We start from the raw sequence: 19,424 nt of genomic DNA on the forward strand, positions 1-19,424 counted from the left end.
AATCAAAGCAGAATCCCTCAGGTCCTATAGAGGAAACTTAAAATGCATTTCCTTCTAATTTCTTGTTTAAGTTTTGCCATTCAAACTCTGTGATAAAATAAAATGATTTCCCCCACTTCCTCGTGTATTTATGTGTGATTTTAAGATGGAAACCCACACCACATATCTGACTTTTGTGGGAAGCAAGGTCCCAGCTCCCCGCATTTCCTCATATTTGCCAGTCTCCGCTGGGGTCACTGCATTGCCCCTCCACCCCAGCCCTCCTGCCTTCTGCAGCTCTTTTGCCAGAAGTCATTTATCCAAAGTATTTCTAGTCCCATGAAATCCTCATACACACCGATAACTGGAGGGCAGGCCACGTGGATATTCTGAAATGAGGGTCGGAGCTGGGATGGTGCGTGGGCTCCTCATAAGTCAGCTGCCACATGGTAGGGGCAGGTTTACTGCTTTTTACAAGGGGTCCCTCTTGGGGTCACTTTCCACTTAGAGAGCACAGAATGTCAGCCATTTCATCCCGCAGGAGCGCCTCCCTTGTTCAGTTAGGTTCAGCAAAGCCTCCTTCCCTGATCTCTTCCACTCATCCCACCCCCACCTCAAGGTCAAGTGCTTGAGGCAGCTGGGCTATCGTGGCACCATTTTGCTCTGACTTAGACACCTTCACACTAATAACTTGGAAAGTTTACCCATTTCCATGTCTTTTGTCATTACCCAAGGACTTAGCAGACATATTTTCTAAGGTATAATTATCATGGGAATGATTATTTTTCACACTGTAATTTGAAGAGATTTCCCTCCAAAGCACACATAGTTTAAGCTCAAGTTCTTTTACTGGACCCAAATTTTACACGGAAAGACTGATTCCTCACAAAGCAGTAGTTGAATTTATATTCAGATTAGGTTTTAGTTTTGTGAAACTTTCATTGGTGTCAGGTAAGTGCAAATAAGTGTCACTTAAATCTAGCCACTCATATTTCTCTTTAGAACACTGTGCATCATTTCATTTACTGTTAAAATTTTCCTTCATTTAATCTTGCCTCTCTGCACCCTCTTAACCCTCTGCCCCACCCATACATAAAAAAGAAATCACCAATTTATTTTGATAGAGTTCCCTGCCCCCTACTCCCACCCCACTGGTACTTTTCTTTAGAGTATTAGCAAATTAGGAAAGTAGCTTTAGTCATTTTGTATACCATAAACCTTAATCCATGTTTAAATAAAACACAGATTGGGTTCTTGTAGTCCCCTCCTCCTGCTTAAATCTTTTCAGCATATTTGCATAATCCACCCATTGTCTTTCCTATTGTTTATTTCCATTAACCTGTGGGTGACACATTTTATGAATGGAATGTTACTGATCCGCAGATTACATTTAGCATTTCAGGGCTCTGAGGTCCCACCGGGTATGTTCTGAATTAGCATTAGCTGCCCGTGATGTGTAAATAATTTAACACATTTACAGAGTACAAGTAATCCTGAATCAATAAAATACAGAAAATAACTATACAGAAGCTTAATTAATCCTCACAAAACAAGTTTGAAAAGAAGGGAATCATTTTGTTCTGCTTTTCAGGATAAATATTTTGGGTTTTTACCACTTTGATAGCTCTCTAGTAGCTAAGCAAAGTGAAAAACACTGAATTATCAAATAAAATTCAACCGAGTTTAATACTTAGTCTGAATAAATTAAAGTCACCCTGATTTTCACTTTAGTCAATTAATTACACAGAAATATGAGCCTGCATAGATCTGCCCAATGATTAAACTATTTCTTTTCTTTGAATTTTAAATTAAAAATTTAAATACAGTATCTATTTTTATCAAAGTTACATATGCACATAGCCTAAAAGGAAACTTCTTCTAAGGGGATTTTTATGAAAAACCTAAGTCCATTTTTGTCAGTTCCATCCCACTTTTCAAGTAATTTCTCTAGGAAAACATGTTCTAAACTTTTAGCTGATTCTTTTGGTATTTAAATGTCATATCCCTGACCTACATGATAACATTTTAAATTTTAAATTTTCCAGTTTTAGATATTATCCTACTAAGTTCCCACAATGAAAGAGAAGTACTTAACTTAAAAAAGTAGACTTAGAGGTATAAGTGGCATAGAATGAACTACACGTATTTAAAAGGATTCACTTTGATAAATTTTGGCAATATGTATGCATGGCATACATGCGTGAACCCATCACGGCAACAAATGCAATATTCATATTCACGACCCCCAACGTTTCCTTCCAACACCTGGGGCCCAGGCAACTGCTCATTTACTATCATTTAGTTTATATTTTCTGTGATTCCAAGTTAAGAGAAATCATACAGTATGAACTTTTTTAGGTCTGACTTCTCTCAGCTGTTTTGATATCCTTTCATGCTATTGCAATGCATTAACATTTCATTCCTTTTCATTTCTCAGAAGTAATCTAGTACTTTTTTTTTTAACCATTCTTTGTTGATGGTCACCTGACTTGTTTCCATATTTTGGCTATTATGAAAATGCTGGTATAAATATTCATATCAAAGTCTTTCTGTGGGTATATGCCATCATTTCTCTTGGGGAAATACCTGAAAGTGGAATAGCTAGGTCATACCTTAGGTGTCTCATTTTTTAAAAATCACAAACTATTTTACAAAGTGAGTTGTATCATTTTACATTTCTGTCAGTCAGTGTGGCTTTAGGTTATAGTTCCCTAAAGAGTAATGATGTTGAACACATTTTTATGTGCCTTTTCACCATCATGTTACATCTTCAATGAAGTATCTGTCAAAACAACTTTCTATTGGGTTGTTTTATTTCTTATTGTTTTAAGAGTTATTTATAGGGAGTTCCCTGGTGACCGAGGAGTCTAGGCCTTTACTACTGTGGCCCAGGTTCAATCCCTGGTCAGAGAACTGAAATTCTGCAAGTCATGTGGTACAGCTAAAAAAAAAGTGTTATATTGTTGATAGAAGTCTTTTGAGGAATATGTATTGTATAAATATTTTCTCCCATTCTGAGATTCCCTTACAGAGTCTTTGGAAGATCAAAAGTTCTTAATGTTGAAAAATTCAAGATAATATCTTTCCATTTATGAATCATAATTTTGGTGTTTCATTTAAGCATCTGTGCTTAGTCCAATGACACAGATTTGTTTCCTATGTCTATCCATCTTGAATTAAATTTTGGACCAAGTATGAGGTATAGATCTAGGTTATTATTTTACATTTAATAAAAGTGTTGAATAAAGTATACTTTGCAAATTATTTATACATTTGTTGAAAATCAACTGACCATATGTATGTGAGTCTATTACTGGACTCTACACAACACTAATTATTGATTTTTGAGTACATAGTCCACAACACTAATTATTGATTTTTGAGTACATAGTCTTGCCTTGCTTTTGATCAAAGGTGGAAAACATTCACTCTTTCTTCCTTTTCTACCATTAAGTATGATGTTAGTTGTAGGTTTCCCACGATGCATTTAACAGCTTAAACATATGGCATGCGGTAACAATAATTATTTTAATACTGTTGTTCACTAATTCTATCTTCAGTGTCATTTTCACTTTTGCTTGTATTTATTCTCTTTATTGGTTGTATTTTACTATTTCTTTGTATGCTGAGAATGTTAGACTGGATGTTAGACACTGTTGCTTTACAATACTGGTGGCTGAAAACTTTTGTCTTCCTTTAAATATTCTTGAATTTTGTTCTGGAAGGCAGTTAAATTACCTGAAAATAGTTTTTTATATGAATCTTGGTTTTAAACGTCCTTAGGAAAGACCATGACTGTTTACTCTAGGGCTAATTTTTTCTCCACTACTGAGGCAAAACTGTCTGTATTCTCCCTGATGCTCATGATTTAGGCTTCTATTTTAGATACTGAAAACTGAAACCAGTCCTAGCTCTGTGTAAAGAAATCCCTTATAATCATTTCACGTAATTCTTTGCCCAACTTCGAACAGTCTCTTCACAGTGATGCACAGATTACTCTCCTTAGCTGAAGACTCCAGGGGGACCCTCAGCAAATAGCTGCAGGTCTGTCTACTCTCTCCTTCAGAACTTTGAGTTGAAAACTCTGGCTGCCTTACATTTCCTGGACTCTCATCTCTGTCTTCTCAAGTCAGGGTGTCACAGGGATCTGCCCAGACTCCTCCTTCCTGGATCATAATCTAGAAACACTGACTTGGTAGTGAAAGTCTCTCAGTCGTGTTCTACTCAGTCCATGGAATTCTCCAGGCCAGAATACTAGAGTAGGTTCAGTTCAGTTGTTCAGTGGTGTCCGACTCTTTGCAACCCCATGAACCACAGCATGCCAGGCCTCCCTGTCCATCACCAACTCCTAGAGTCCACCCAAACCCATGTCCATGGAGTCAGTGATGCCATCCAACCATCTCAAATTCTGTCATCCCCTTTTCCTCCTGCCCTCAATCTTTCCCTGCATCAGGGTCTTTTCCAATGAGTCAGCTCTTTGCATCAGGTGGCCAAAATATTGGAGTTTCAGCTTCAACATCAGTCCTTCCAATGAACACCCAGGACTGATCTCCTTTGGGATGGACTGGTTGGATCTCCTTGCAGTCCAAGGGACTCTCAAGAGTCTTCTCCAACACCACAGTTCAAAAGCATCAATTCTTCTGCGCTCAGCTTTCTTTATAGTCCAACTCTTAGGACAGGAAGGGCCAACTGTATTCCTATTTTCCTATCCTTCTCATTCTCCTACTTTTTGGAAGGTTTCATTAACTTAATTTTTCAGTAGTGTGTACGTATTGTTTGTGTCATCTGTATCAATTTATAAGAGCTCTTATTTTTCCATAAGATTCTTTTTTTAAATCTTGTTTTTGTTTTATAAATACTCTATATTCTCAAATCTCTCTGAATATATTAATAATAGATTCCCACCACCTCCTCCACCATTTTTACCCCATATAGTCTGTTTTTTTTTTTCCCCAAGTTGCTGTTTTGTATTACTTGTTTGGGCTTTGAGTCCTACAGAAAATACTTTCCTCAAATATCTGAAGCTTTACCTTGGCTGTCTGATCATTTTCAAAACTTCATTATTAAATAACTGAACAGAAGCTATACACACCTAGGTGGGTATGTGTATACTGTGGTCTTTGCTGACAGGGACTAGAGCTGAGCTGTTTTGTGGGAGTCTTTATTTTTCACAGCTTTAGGTCTTTTCTCTTGGGCTAGTCAGAGTCCCAGGGGAAGACACTTATAATATGTATGGAAGGCGTAAGCCTGTTTGCCTGCCAGCGTTTTGGGTGCCAAGTGCGTGAGGTGGAAGAAGGTTGTGATTCTCAGATTTCAGAATAAACATTTATTTAATCCTCACGTTTCTATATAATCCCAAACTCCAGCTGCGCCTGTTTCCTCCCCTCCTCCACCTCAGCCCAGGTACCCTCTAATTTTACCCTCTCTAGAGAAAAAACCTGCAGTGCTCTGCTAGGGAAGGGGAGGGGCAGCAGCCTAGCTGATGAGTTAGAAAAGAGATCTGGGGATCTAAGTGTGTCTTAAGCAGATTTACAGCAAATCGTCCTAGTCTTAATTTCCAGGAGGGTTTACAACTGGCAGTTCCAAATGTTTTGGCGATTGTATGACATAAATCAGATTGCTTCTTTCTTTTTCCCTGCTTCCAGTTTATGACCCAGTTTTTCCTGGGCGGCTAAATGAGATACCATTCATCTGACTTCCACATTTTAAACTTTTTTTACATTTTTCCCTCTTTCATTCTTGTCTTTGTAGGTTTCTATCTTCTGAAAAATACTGTTCTGTTGTTTTGGTTAGGTTCTGTCAGGAAGCTGAGCCAGACATGCATTTAACCTGCTGTCTTTAACCAGAAGTCCCTCATGTATGTTTAATTTAATTTGCTTTACTTTATCTGTATCTTTGAAATTCATTTCTGAAACACAATTGGGCCTGAATAAATTTTTTATGCAAGAGCTATTAATAGTATTCTGGTTACTTCTTTAGTGTGAGTTGATAAGTAATTTATGTTCTCTAAATTTTAATGTATTGATAAATGGCTAAGGAAGATCATTTGATAGAATCCTTAGGAAAATCTTCATGGATAATTTAAATATGCTTCCAAACTTGTCTATATGGAAACCTAAAATTTCCTCTGTTTTATTTTAACCTCATTCCCTCTCATCCAGTTTTCTATGGACTCAGGAAAAACAAAACTCATAAAATTTATACAAATTGTACATATATCAAAAGGGAATATAAAAGTCAGCCCAAAATATCTAGAGTAGTTTGGTTTAGCTCTTATCTTTAGTACATCAAAGAAATAAAAATGAAAAAGAATTCCAGTACATCTTTACAGACTTTACAGAAAAGTAGAGAAATAAACCATAAGAGAGAGGAAATGAATACAATAAATGATGTGGGCATTAGTCATTCTGCTGGCTCAAATGGTAAAGAATCTGCCTGCAATGCAGGAGACTTGGGTTCGATCCCTGGGTCAGGAAGATCCCCTGGAGGAGGAAATGGCAACCCACTCCAGTATGCTTGTCTTGAAAAAATCCCATGGACAGAGGAGCCTGGCAGGCTATAGTCCATGGGGTCGTAAAGAGTCGGACACAACTGAGCAACTAACACTTTCACACTTCACAACTTCTACTGTGGTCGAAGGCCCCTGGTGGGCTGGTTCTGACCAGGCTGACTCAATCATGGTGGTCCCATGGCTTGTCAGTGAGTAAGCACCTAGTGCATGGGCTTCCTCTGGCCTGGGTTGGGTTAAGGACCAGGCCTATGACCTATCTGGGGCAAATGAGATATGAGAGGTAGTTTACCAGGATCTTCTAAGGCAACTTTCCATCTTAGGAGAGAATCACAGAAAAAGAGAGCCTCTACTAGCTTCCCCTTAAACCTCCATGTATGAATGTGAGGCCAAGGAATTCCTGGTCTTGCTATCCATCTAGGGCTAAAGCTACCCCCTGAAAAAAGAGAGCCATGTGAGAAACACAAAGAAATGGAGCTCTGGCTACTAAATTCAGCCTGTATCGAAGTTCACCTTATCTGAGAGCTGCGTGTAAGTGAACACATGCATCTATTTGTTTAGACCAATATGAGGTGATCTGTTACTTGGACATGAGAGCACTACTACAAATAACCATGGAGACTTATGTAGTTCCTGATACAGATATTTAACTGAATGATGAGCTGCATCTCAATAATGTCAACAACAGAAAAACTATATATTTTCATTAAATGACATACACAATGAATATAATGGTGTCTATACAGCCTGAAAGATACTAATTTTGGCAGCAAATGCATAAATATCCTCTGCAAATGTGTTTGCTAATGTGAATTTATTGCCCTTTTGGACAGAATAATTCTCATAATTCTCCAAGAATTCTGTCTCATGCACAGCATTTCTAAGGACAGCACTGAATGACTGGCCCAGGCCCAATTACCATGACAAAGTAAATCCTCCCTTATTCACTTACCTTAAGTTGGAGGCACCAGCTCCAGCTGAAATCACTAATGCAGGGAAACAGATGAATAGCATATCCTATGATAATTTTTTCCTTCAGGATCATTTTTAAAAAATCACAGAGTCTAAGCGTTTCATATTACAAATAAGGAAACGGAGACTCAGAGCAGCCATACACTGTTCACATGGTTAAATCACAGTGTTTTCAAACTGTTGAGGGCAATATTAACTAAATTTATTTTTTAATAAGTTCATACAAAATGATTCCAAATTACATACCCACAACATGACAGATGTGCTATAAGATACAATACATTGACATGGCAGCATTTTATAGGATCTAATGATGAGAGTAATAGAAAAAGGCATCATTCTGCTTTTGACCGTTAAGTTCTATTAAGCCCTCTATAATCATGGGAAAAAAGGAATATTATCAAGATATTTATCTTTCATCCTGCCAATGTTTCTTAGTGTCAGTACTTCATTTTTTTGGACTGAGGAACTGTGCCAAGTGCACTGTGGTCCTTATTCTCACAGAATGTAAATAAAAGGATAACTAAGGACTTAAGAAATGTATGTCCTTACTAGGTGATGGGTGACTAGGGCATAGTACAGATGATGAACAATAAAAGACTTCAGGTTTTCCACTCTCTGTTGGAATAAATGAGAAAGTCTCCTTGCATGGTAAACATGCCCAGAGCTGACGGAACAGCTTATGCAAAGCTGAGAAGACAGTGTGAGTGGAATGGATATTGCAGGGGGTGGGTGCTACCTAATAAGCTGTGGAAATTGAAAAGGCAGGCTGAGAAGGAGACCACAGATGGAGAATGTGTATATCATACCTTGCAAACAATGGAGGAGAAGCTAACTGATAGTTCTTGAGCGGTAGTAGAACAACATAATCCACATTTGTAGGAGATTAGAAGATTGAGTGAATTAAGCAAGCAAACACTTGTACTAATGGAGTATATACCTGAAATGGCTTATCTGATTCTCTAAAAGGGAAGAGAGTCTTTCCTTTATCTCCTCAAATCTCTCTTTTTCTTCCACTGAAACGGTTCCAATTCCATCAGGCCTGAAACAAAAGTAGAATCAGTAATTTTAGTGATAGAAAATGAATATATTTTATATTTTTCTATTTCCCTGGAAAGTCAAAATCATAAAGGAAAATGCACACTGGTTCACAGTATACATAAAGCTTATGTCTACAGTGAAATTTTATTGGAGGTGTTTGCAGTCGTGTGCTGCATATTTTGACCTGGAATGAATGGAAGGCATTTATTTTCTTTTAGAGAGCCTTCAAGGCAAAGGATAACAATAAATAGTTTGCAGATCCAGAAAACAATAACTAGTCCTTGAGAATGGCAATGAAAAGTGTTTTATAGTGATATCAAACAGTTGACCAATTAAATATAATGAATGGAATTATTATAAAGAATACACTGAACATAAGATAAAATGTCTTAACTGCTTCTCTTTCAAATAAAATTTGAGCTAATGTGAAATTAGAGATTTAATTTTAATTGCTATAAGGAAAAGACATTTTGGATGTGTGTAGTGATTTATTGCTCCTTTTCTTGTTTAAATATAAATTAAATATAAACATTTGAATGAAAACACACAGAGAAGAAAGTCTACCTATGTTTCAAGATTTTTGTGCTTAACCAAATATGCTTATGAAATAAAGGTAATGACCGAACAGAAGTATTCTTTTACTAAGAGATTAGAATTGAAAATATAAAATATACCTAATAGCATGGATTCAGAATTTATTCTGTATCAATTTAAATATCTGGTAGTATAGCACTCATCTAAAATTTTCAATATGTGAATTTAACTGTCTTTGTTAAAAACAGAGAAAAAGATACAGGAGTTTTTCATTAACTTTACATATTTATACAGTTCAACAAAATGAATCTTTTGCATTTCTTAGCACCAATCATTCTTTGTCCAATTAACATATTTTTTTAAGATTATATTTTAATTCCTGAAGACTTACCATTTGAACTTACTAATTTTTAATGTTTATGCATAAAATAGGTAGAAGTGAGGATATGAAAAAAATGGATTTTAAAAATAACTTTCCCAACAAGATTTGGATTTGCTGTTCCAACTGTTTTCTACAAAAGGATCTCTGTATATGTGTGTGTGCATTTTTGATATTTATAAACTAGTCAAGTAGGATAAAAGCAATTAATTCTAAGATTATGCCTGAATCAGACTGGCTTAAAGACCTTCTATTCATATCAGGAAAAACAGCCATCAGTAAAGTCTGAGAATTTTTTTCTAAAACAGAGTAAATAATTTATTATTTCAGAAAGTTGTATCCTGCTTGAATTTATGCTTGAAAATATTGCATACAATTATATTTCATTCCGATCCACTGAAATGCAGTTTGAAAGTTAACTGGAAAAAAAAAAAAACAACTAATGGCAAAATATTGGTCTTTCAAAATTTTTAAGAAGAAAAAAGAAAGTCTGATTTTAAATTCTGGAGCAGTGAACTATGAGCTAACCCCAGTGGTTTATAATAATTTAACAATGGATTTTTTCACATGTTTACTTTGGAGTTATTACCTATTGAGCAAATAATAGCACAAAACCCAGACTATAACCCAAGAATGACTATTACCAACGATCACAGAAGTTGAACTGGAGAGTTTTATCTATGTAATTCATTAATTTGGGAATCTGGGTAGACGAAAACTGTTAACTACACGTTATTATTAATACATAGCATAAAAACTCTTACCACCAAGTTGTAGGTGATTATTTCACTAAATACACCTATGCAAACTTGAAAAAGAGCAGAGGGCTTATCTTTTTTGTTCTGACTGACACAGCCCTTGATCTGGCTCTCTGACGGATGCCACATGATTCTATTTGAGTGAATTTTACTGTTTGTTTCAACTATCCAAGGAGACTAATCCACAGTGATAGACTATGTCGCCAGGTGATATGAAGGTTCACGGGGGCACATCGCCTGCCTGACTGAATGGAGCCAGGGGTTCAGTCAGTAAGGAGTGAGAAAGTCAGGGGGGTGTCACTTGTGTCACCTCCACTGAGATACAGACGGTTATTCATACGGAAGGGCTGTCGTTCTACTGAGCTTATTACTAAATTAGGTACACATCTGACAGGTTAAATACATTTTATATTTTGGACCTGCTCTTATTCACATGTCCTTATTTTAGTGTGCATGTCAGTGAGTGAAAGTCACTCAGTGGTGTCCAACTCTTTGCAATCCCATGAACTGTAGCCTGCCAGAATCCTCTGTCCTTGGAATTCTCCAGGCAAGAATACTGGAGTGGGTAGCCATTCCCTTCTCCAGGGGAATCTTCCCAATCCAGGGATCAAACCCAGGTCTCCCACATTGCAAGTGGATTCTTTACCATCTGAGCTACAAGTGAAGACCCAATATATCAGACTACGTATACACCAATATACCAGACTATGTACTAAATATCAGGTGTATGAAGTGGCCTTCTAAAATATTGAGGCTAAATGGCAACTTTGCTGTACTCAAGTCTCAAAGTAACAACTCCTTCTAAAATTATTCTTCCCAGGAAATGCAAATACTTCTGTGTCATTAATATCTTCTTATCATGATCGTTATTAAAACAAACATAGTAATGATCAACGCACTGGGTACTGTGCTGTTTTATATGTATAGTAATGTTGGCTGAACACAGTAATCTTCTCTCTAGTCCCCAAGAGAGGAGGCTACTGAGGCTCAGGGAGGTTAGGTGACTTCCTTAAGGTCACAGCTTGTAAGGACAGGATCCTGGACCTGAATCTAGGTCTCTTACATTCCAAATCCAGGGCTTTTAGTGCTCATGCATTACTGTCTTTCTTCTTCTTCTTTTTTTTTTTTTTTTGCTGCATCATGAGGCATGTGGGATCTTAGTTCCCCACCCAGGGATCAAACTTGTGCCTCCCGCAGTGGAAGCATGGAGGCTTAACCACTGGACTTCCAGGGAAGTCCTTCCTCTATGTTTAAAAAGAAAATACAGAGCAATAAAAGAAACCGCTAATAAAATATGGAAGCTATATTTGAGAAGCAACAATGGTGGAACTTCTTTTCAGTTTCAGTTCAGTTGCTCAGTCATGTCCGACTCTTTGCAACCCCGTGAACCGCAGCACGCCAGGCCTCCCTGTCCATTACTAACTCCTGGAGTTCACCCAAACCCATGTCAATTGAGTCAGTGATGCCATTTAGCCATCTCATCCTCTGTCGTCCCCTTCTCCTCCTGCCCTCAATCTTTCCCTGCATCAGGGTCTTTTCCAGTGAGTCAGCTCTTTGCATCAGGTGGCCAAAGTGTTGGAGTTTCAGTCTCAGCATCAGTCCTTCCAATGAATATTCAGGACTGATTTCCTTTAGGATGGACTGGTTGGATCCCCTTGCAGTCCAAGGGACTCTCAAGAGTCTTCTCCAACACCACAGTTCAAAAGCATCAATTCTTCGGCACTCAGCTTTCTTTATAGTCCAACTCTCAAATCCATACACGACCACTGGAAAAACCATAGCCTTGTCTAGACGGACCTTTGTTGAGAAAGTAATGTCTCTGTTTTTTAATATGCTATCTAGGTTGGTCATAAATCTCCTTACAAGGAGTAAGTGTCTTTTAATTTCATGGTTGCAGTCACCATCTGCAGTGATTTTGGAGCCCAGAAAAATAAAGTCAGCCACTGTTTCCACTGTTTCCCCATCTATTTCCCATGAAGTGATGGGACCGGATGCCATGATCTTCGTTTTCTGAATGTTGAGCTTTAAGCCAACTTTTTCACTCTCCTCTTTCACCTTCTTCAAGAGGCTTTTTAGTTCTTCACTTTCTGCCATAAGGGTGGAGTCATCCGCATATGTGAGGTTATTGATATTTCTCCCAGCAATCTTGATTCCAGCCTGTGCTTCCTCCAGCCCAGAGTTTCTCATGATGTACAATGCATATAAGTTAAATAAGCAGGGTGACAATATACAGCCTTGACGTACTCCTTTTCCTATTTGGAACCAGTCTGTTGTTCCATGTCCAGTTCTAACTGTTGCTTCCTGACCTGCATATAGGTTTCTCAAGAGGCAGGTCATGTGGTCTGGTATTCCCATCTCTTTCAGAATTTTCCACAGTTTATTGTGATCCCCACAGTCAAAGGCTTTGGCACAGTCAATAAAGGAGAAATAGATGTTTTCCTGCAATTCTCTTGCTTTTTCAATGATCCATCAGACGTCACGTTTATTCACATTACACATTTTCTGTTACTTGTATAAGGCAGAGAGCTGAAATATCACTACAATTTAAAACACTTACTATCACATCAGTAATTCAGTTAAAACAGATGTTAACAAAGGAAATCCTAAAATTTGCTCTTTCATATAGCATAGGTACTCCCAGAAGCCTTGAGAGAGATTCAAACCAGTCATATTTATGAACATTTACCTAGTAGACTCAGGGTAAGGGGAGATTTAAAATACAATAGTTTTACAAGCTCAGTTTATAAATTGTCAGCTACATGTTCAAAACCTATTCAGAACTGACTACCCCAACCACTTCTGCTCCCCTTGTTGCTGTCATTCATCACAGTCTCCCCCGGGTATGACTACAGCAAACATGGTCTTTCTCTCTCAGTCTTTTCTTTATCAGAGTATTGGCTGCACACTACTGTGAGCCATTTTCAAGCAGGAGTCATACCCCTGCAGAGGTAACGCTCACTGTAAAAGCCAAAAGCCCACTCTGTTCTCTGCCTGCTCAAAGCAAGTCCCTTCACTGCAGCCATGCTGGCCTCCCTACCCCAGGTGTCAAACACAGGAAGTGCGCTGTGCCTCATGGCCTTTCATGCGAAGCTTCCACCGCCTAGGAGCCTTTCCCTAGGCACACATGTGGCTTTCTCACTTCCTTCATTCTCATCTCTAGTGACATGACTCAGGATTAACGAGGTCATCTCTAACTACCCGATGTAAGAGTGTCACCTCCCATTTCCACAGGCCTCTTTATTGTCTGCCATTATATATTAGATGACTGACGTCGTCTAACGTGATATACATTTGTCTCCTCTGTGCTGTACTAATGCCCTGAACACTAGCTGGCATATGGTTAACATTCAATATATAAATGTTAAAAATATGAATGAGTGCAATGTAGAATAGAAAATGTCAGCTATATAGGACTATAAGAATTCATGAATTAATAATATCACATATATTATTACTTATTAGTATTAATATGGCATGCACTATTTGGAATTGTCTTCATTATATAACAGTAGGTAAAGTAGGAAATTTTTGAAAAGCAAACAGTAGCAGGAATTATAGTCAAGAATTCTGGGTAAAAAGATCTCTAACAAAAGTTACTGTGCATTTATACTAAGCAGAAAATCTTTAGTGTTTACCTAAACACTATTATTAGTAAAATGAAGTGCTTTAAATCTTAAGAAGAGATTATTTTTCCTGAGATAATAAAAGTAAAAATAACATTGCCTCTTTGACATTGACAATAATGATGCTAAAATGTGGTTATTTAAAATTCTAACAAAGACCAGTTTTCTAATTCGAATGTTAACTGGGGTTTAACTTTCTGCCTAATATATTAAAGTGGTTCCAATGAGAAGGAAGGGCGTGCTCATGTACCAAGAGTGAATATATATTTTCATTTTTTCCTGAGGTCTGTAGTTATTGAAGTTACATGATTTTAATAAAAAGAGAGTGTTAGGAGAAATAAGTTTAAGATATGAATAAATTATAAAGCATAGTTCAATAGTAGATATACTTTTTAAAATAAAAGATACTGTCAAATGACATAGAACTTCCTTCTGGTATTACATAAAAAGTGACTGAATGCCACAAGCAGTTGTGTCTATGTTAATTATTACCTGAAAGATTCTTAAAAAACAATCATATAACAGCACTTTCTGCCATTCATTCATGCTTAGTAGACTGATCTTACATCTGTCTATGGGTTACATTCTGTTTTCACAGAAGCCATTACGTGTGCACATGTGCATGCCTGTGTGTACACACGTACATACAGAATACCTTTTTTGAAGGGCAGATTCATCCAAAAAAATAGATCCTATACACATATTAAGGCCTGTAAAATTAATTTCACTCAATTCCTTCATGAACTAAGCAATGTTACATGTGTACTATCTATCAATCTGGCACATTAAGCACTTTAAAGCAAACAGAACCCTTTCTATATATGTGACATCATGTCATGATTACCAATTCCTTCCATAATGAGCACAACATAAACTCTAAGTGAGGTGGTGGTTTAGTCACTAAGTCCTGTCTGACTCTTGCGACCCCATGGACTATAGCCTGCCAGGCTCCTCTGTCCATGGGATTTCCCAGGCAAGAATACTGGAGTGAACTGCCATTTTGTTCACCAGGGGATCTTCCCAATCCAGGGATTGAACCCGGGTCTCCTGAATTTGTAAGGCCTCCTCAGACAGCCATTTTGCTTACTCCTTGGAAGAAAAGTTATGACCAACCTAGATAGCATATTGAAAAGCAGAGACATTACTTTGCCAATAAAGGTCTGTCTAGTCAAGGCTATGGTTTTTCCTGTGGTCATGTATGGATGTGAGAGTTGGACTGTGAAGAAAGCTGAGTGCCGAAGAATGGATGCTTTTGAACTGTGGTGTTGGAGAAGACTCTTGAGAGTCCCTTGGACTTCAAGGAGATCCAACCAGTCCATTCTGAAGGAGATCAGCCCTGGGATTTCTTTGGAAGGAATGATGCTAAAGCTGAAACTCCAGGACTTTGGCCACCTCATGTGAAGAGTTGACTCATTGGAAAAGACTCTGATGCTGGGAGGGATTGGGGGCAGGAGGAGAAGGGGACGACTGAGGATGAGATGGCTGGATGGCATCACTGACTCGATGGACATGAGCCTGAGTGAGCTCCGGGAGTTGGTGATGGACAGGGAGGCCTGGCGTGCTGCGATTCATGGGGTCGCAAAGAGTCGGACACGACTGAGCGACTGACCTGAACTCAACTCCTGAATTACTGCAGTCTCCTGCATCACAGGCTGATTCTTAACTGACTGAGCCAAGGTCTACAGTGAGGCAGATGCTCTGAAAAGACACCTGCAGAACAAGAGGGATGCACAGTATTACCCATCCATTTTCTATAATCTCTGATGGCCTTTGGGGTAGTTCAGGTAATAAGTTAGTTTCCATGAAGGGAAAGGATGATTCCACTGTATTTCAAGAAAGAGCTGAGAGGAAAAGAGTGTAGAACTGGGTTGCAGAGTTAGGTATTTGAGCAGAAGACAAAATATCACAGGGGGGACCTGCCTAAATGTTCCCTTCCCTTGACAGGGCAGCAGACAGTTTATGCGTTTTGTAGCCCATTTCTCAGCATCATACAACATTTCAGAGGCCTGTAAGGCCAATGCAAATTCTGGCATTTTAATATCCATTTTATCTGCACAAATTTAAGTAAAGATGATTTACCAGCTACCACTGTATTTTAAGGAGCAACGATTCGGTGACAAACCCCAACAAAAAGGGTGAAACAGCCCATGCATTTTATTTTTGAATACTGCAGATCATGAGAACTTCCTGGAGGTTCTGAGTGCAACCGTGAGGTCTGAGAAGATTGACAGTAAAGGGATGGGTTTAATTTGCTTTAATGGTGCATCCCGGAATTATTCAATCATGGGATCTTCCCACAATTACCACTGAAAAAACACCATTTGGGGATGAGGAGCATTTGTGCTATCACTCAATGAAAACCGTAACATTTCTATGATCATTTTCTTTTTATAATTTTTTTAGAATTTATTTTTGGCTGTGCTGGCTCTTTGTTGCTGCACTCGGGCTTTCTCTAGTTGCAATGAGGGGGGCCACTCTCTAGTTGTGGTGCTCGGGCCTTGCATTGCAGCGGCTTCTCTTGTTGCAGAGTAAGGGCTCTAAGGCACATGAGCTTCAGTAGCTGTGGCATGTGGCCTCAATAGTTGCAGCTCCCCGGCTCTACAGCACAGACTCGGCTGCTGAGGCACATGGGCTTAGTTGCTCCAAGGCATGTGGGATCTTCCCAGACCAGGGACTGAACGCGCGTCTCCTGCATTGGCAGATGGATTCTTTATTACTGAGCTACAAGGTCAGGCCTATTGTTATTTCCTTAACCACTTCCATCATCAGGACAGCATCTAGATACTTAAAGGATAAATGTACCCTTTGCTTTATAATCTCTAGCAGTGGGCATACCACCTGCAACAGAGTGCCTGGGAAATCTGTGGGTTGAATAAATACCCCAGGAATTAATACTGCATAAAAATGTCTGGTAAATTGATGCGATTTCCTTTCCCCTCCTCACACACCTTTTCCTTCCTCAACTCCTCAGGGAAGTTTGCTTATCTTGGGCAGTTTGGTGGTTTGTGGTAAAAGATATTTTACAAGAAAAGAGTAGGCAAATGATAAAAGTTCATGGTGCCTCTGAGTTTCTTACTGGCTGCTTTTCACCTGGCCTCTCTGATGAGGGATATATGACATCCTGGCTTCCACCAGAGAGAGTGAGAAGGGGAGAGACACCTGGAGGGTGGTCTTTCTGAATTGTCAATTCTGCCTGCAGCACAGCAGGCAAAAGTCACTTTGTACTTCGTGTATTTCCCACCAATATCCATTTGTGAACAGAATGAAAAAAAAGAGAGAGACACAGTGCGAGAATGAGAAACGGTAGAAGCTGAGGGAGAAAACAGTAACCTCTCATTTTCCTTCTCTAACCTATTGTTTCAAACAAAAGGATATATCCCTTAGATGGTCATACAATACATAATCAGTGTTCTTTCATTTCCCCTGAAATTTTAAATATCTAGAAGCAGATATTAATTCTACACCTATACATTCACTGAAATAGAAGAAACCAATTCTCTAGGTGCAAATATCTTGGAGATGAAATTTAAAAATCATATTCTCTTTTTCCAAACCCTCTTCCATCCTAATCCTTTCCATATTTGAATTTCCAACTGTATGCTATTTTCTTTGGAGGTTTTAGATACTTCTACAAAAAGAGCAGGAATTTGACACTATGAAGATATGCAATTTTGTGACTTAGTTTTTATGGTAAAGTAGGAGAAGGCAATGGCAACCCACTCCAGTGCTCTTGCCTGGAAAATCCCATGGATTGGAGGAGCCTGGTAGGCTGCAGTCCATGGGGTCGCTGGGAGTCGGGCACGACTGAGCGCCTTCACTTTCACTTTTCACTTTCATGCATTAGAGAAGGAAATGGCAACCCACTCCAGTGTTCTTGTCTGGAGAATCCCAGGGACGGGACAGCCTGGTGAGCTGCCATCTATGGCGTCACAGAGTCGGACATGACTGAAGCAACTTAAAGGTTAGCTATCAATTATTTCATAACTGGCCTTTCCTAGAACCAAACTAAAATCATTATTGCACACAATTCTTGAGTTAAAAATAAAATATTGAGAGGATTTTAAAATGAAAATAAACAGAATTAAGGTTAACAGTGTTCTCTGATATAAGTATTACATCTAATCAATACCTAATATTATTTTCAAAAGTAACTTTTTCAAATGAAAGAACTATATATACACTACAATTTGGGAGAATTCAGAAAATCACCAAGACGAAAATTTTTGTAAATGCCCCAATCAGAAACAACTGGTAATGCCATTCTGTAAATATAACCCAGTCTTCTTTCTATAAATCTATACATATACTGCACATTCTGATGTGTAATTTGATTCTTTTAATGAAGTATAAACATTTTCTCACGTCATTTAAATATCCTAAGATATGCTTTTTAATGGAAGTATGGTATTTCATCATATGGATATACCACAATCTATTTATCCAGTATTCCATTAGTAGAAATTTAGACTTTTTCCATTTTTTATGACCATAAATACTGCTGCAATAACCAATCTTATACTACATATTTTTAACCTCTGATTGTTTCCTTGGGATAAATTCCTAAAAGTATATTGTTGGGTTAAATGGTACTATGGATCAAAATGCATTTCCCTAAAAATTTGTAAGCTGTAGTCCCAACCCTCAATATTACTGTATTTGGAGACAGGTCTTTTAAGTAGTACTTAAGGTGGAATGAGGTCTTAGGGATGGAACACAAATCTGATTGGATTGGTTGCTTTGTTAAAGAGGAAGAGTGAGTTTCTCTCTCTCTTCTGTAGAACACAGAGAGAAGGCAATAACCTGCAAATTAGGAAGAGGGTCCTCCTCAGAACCCAAGCACACTGGCATCCTGAACTCAGATTTCTAGTCTCTGGAACTGTTAGAAAATACATTTCTGTTCTTTAAGCCACGTAGTCTATGATATTTTGCCATGATAGCCTGAGTTAGGACAAATAAGATGACATTTGCAGGCATTTGATACATATCGCAAAACTGCTTCTTAAGAAAGCACTTATCAGCTTACATTCTGACCCAGAGCACATGGAATTATTGATTTCCCTCTAACCTTATCAACTGGGGTCTTTGATCATTTGTTATAATCACTTTCAATTATATATATAAAAGGGGATTTCATTGTTTTAAGTCACTGATTTCTATATAGCAAAATGACACAATCTTGATGGTTATATGGGGTCTTTACAAGGGCCATAAAATTCACTGTAACTGATTCATTTAGAACTCTTAATTGTGAGCTGTATTTATGAAGTGTTCCAACATGTCACCTATAAAATCTGTAAATAGATGGTCCAATGTCATTCATTTAACTTACTCAATGAATATTTACTGAGTACTGGCCAGGTACTGGGGACAAAATATAAACCTAACAGAAATGTCTCCTGCCTTAGCAGAGTTTATAATAGGGAAAGGCATAAAACAAAAATCAGACAGTAAGTGTACCTTACATTAAGAAGGACATAAACACAAAGCTCTGTTGTAATTTGAATTTTAGGTAAGGATGTAGTTTGGGAACAATATTTAAGCAGAGATGCAGTGGATGAGCGGCAGTTAATCAGGTGCTGCTTGAAACAGAAGGATTAGGGAGAGGGTCTCAAGAGGTTCTCCTTAGAGAT

General features: G+C 38.2%; 1 protein-coding gene across 6 annotated transcripts in view; it reads right to left on the reverse strand.

Moving 5' to 3' along the window:
* The window catches only part of CADPS2 (calcium dependent secretion activator 2), a 567,905-nt gene that overhangs the window by 137,398 nt on the left and 411,083 nt on the right, over nt 1-19,424 (reverse strand). For all 6 annotated transcript variants that reach the window (XM_069588282.1, XM_069588281.1, XM_069588283.1 and 3 more), the window contains exon 14: nt 8,400-8,501. In XM_069588282.1, coding sequence (XP_069444383.1) covers nt 8,400-8,501 — 102 coding nt within the window. The remainder of the gene's footprint in view (nt 1-8,399; nt 8,502-19,424) is intronic.

The sequence above is a fragment of the Ovis canadensis genome, chromosome 4 (genome assembly GCF_042477335.2).
Source record: "Ovis canadensis isolate MfBH-ARS-UI-01 breed Bighorn chromosome 4, ARS-UI_OviCan_v2, whole genome shotgun sequence".
NCBI lineage: Eukaryota > Metazoa > Chordata > Mammalia > Artiodactyla > Bovidae > Ovis > Ovis canadensis.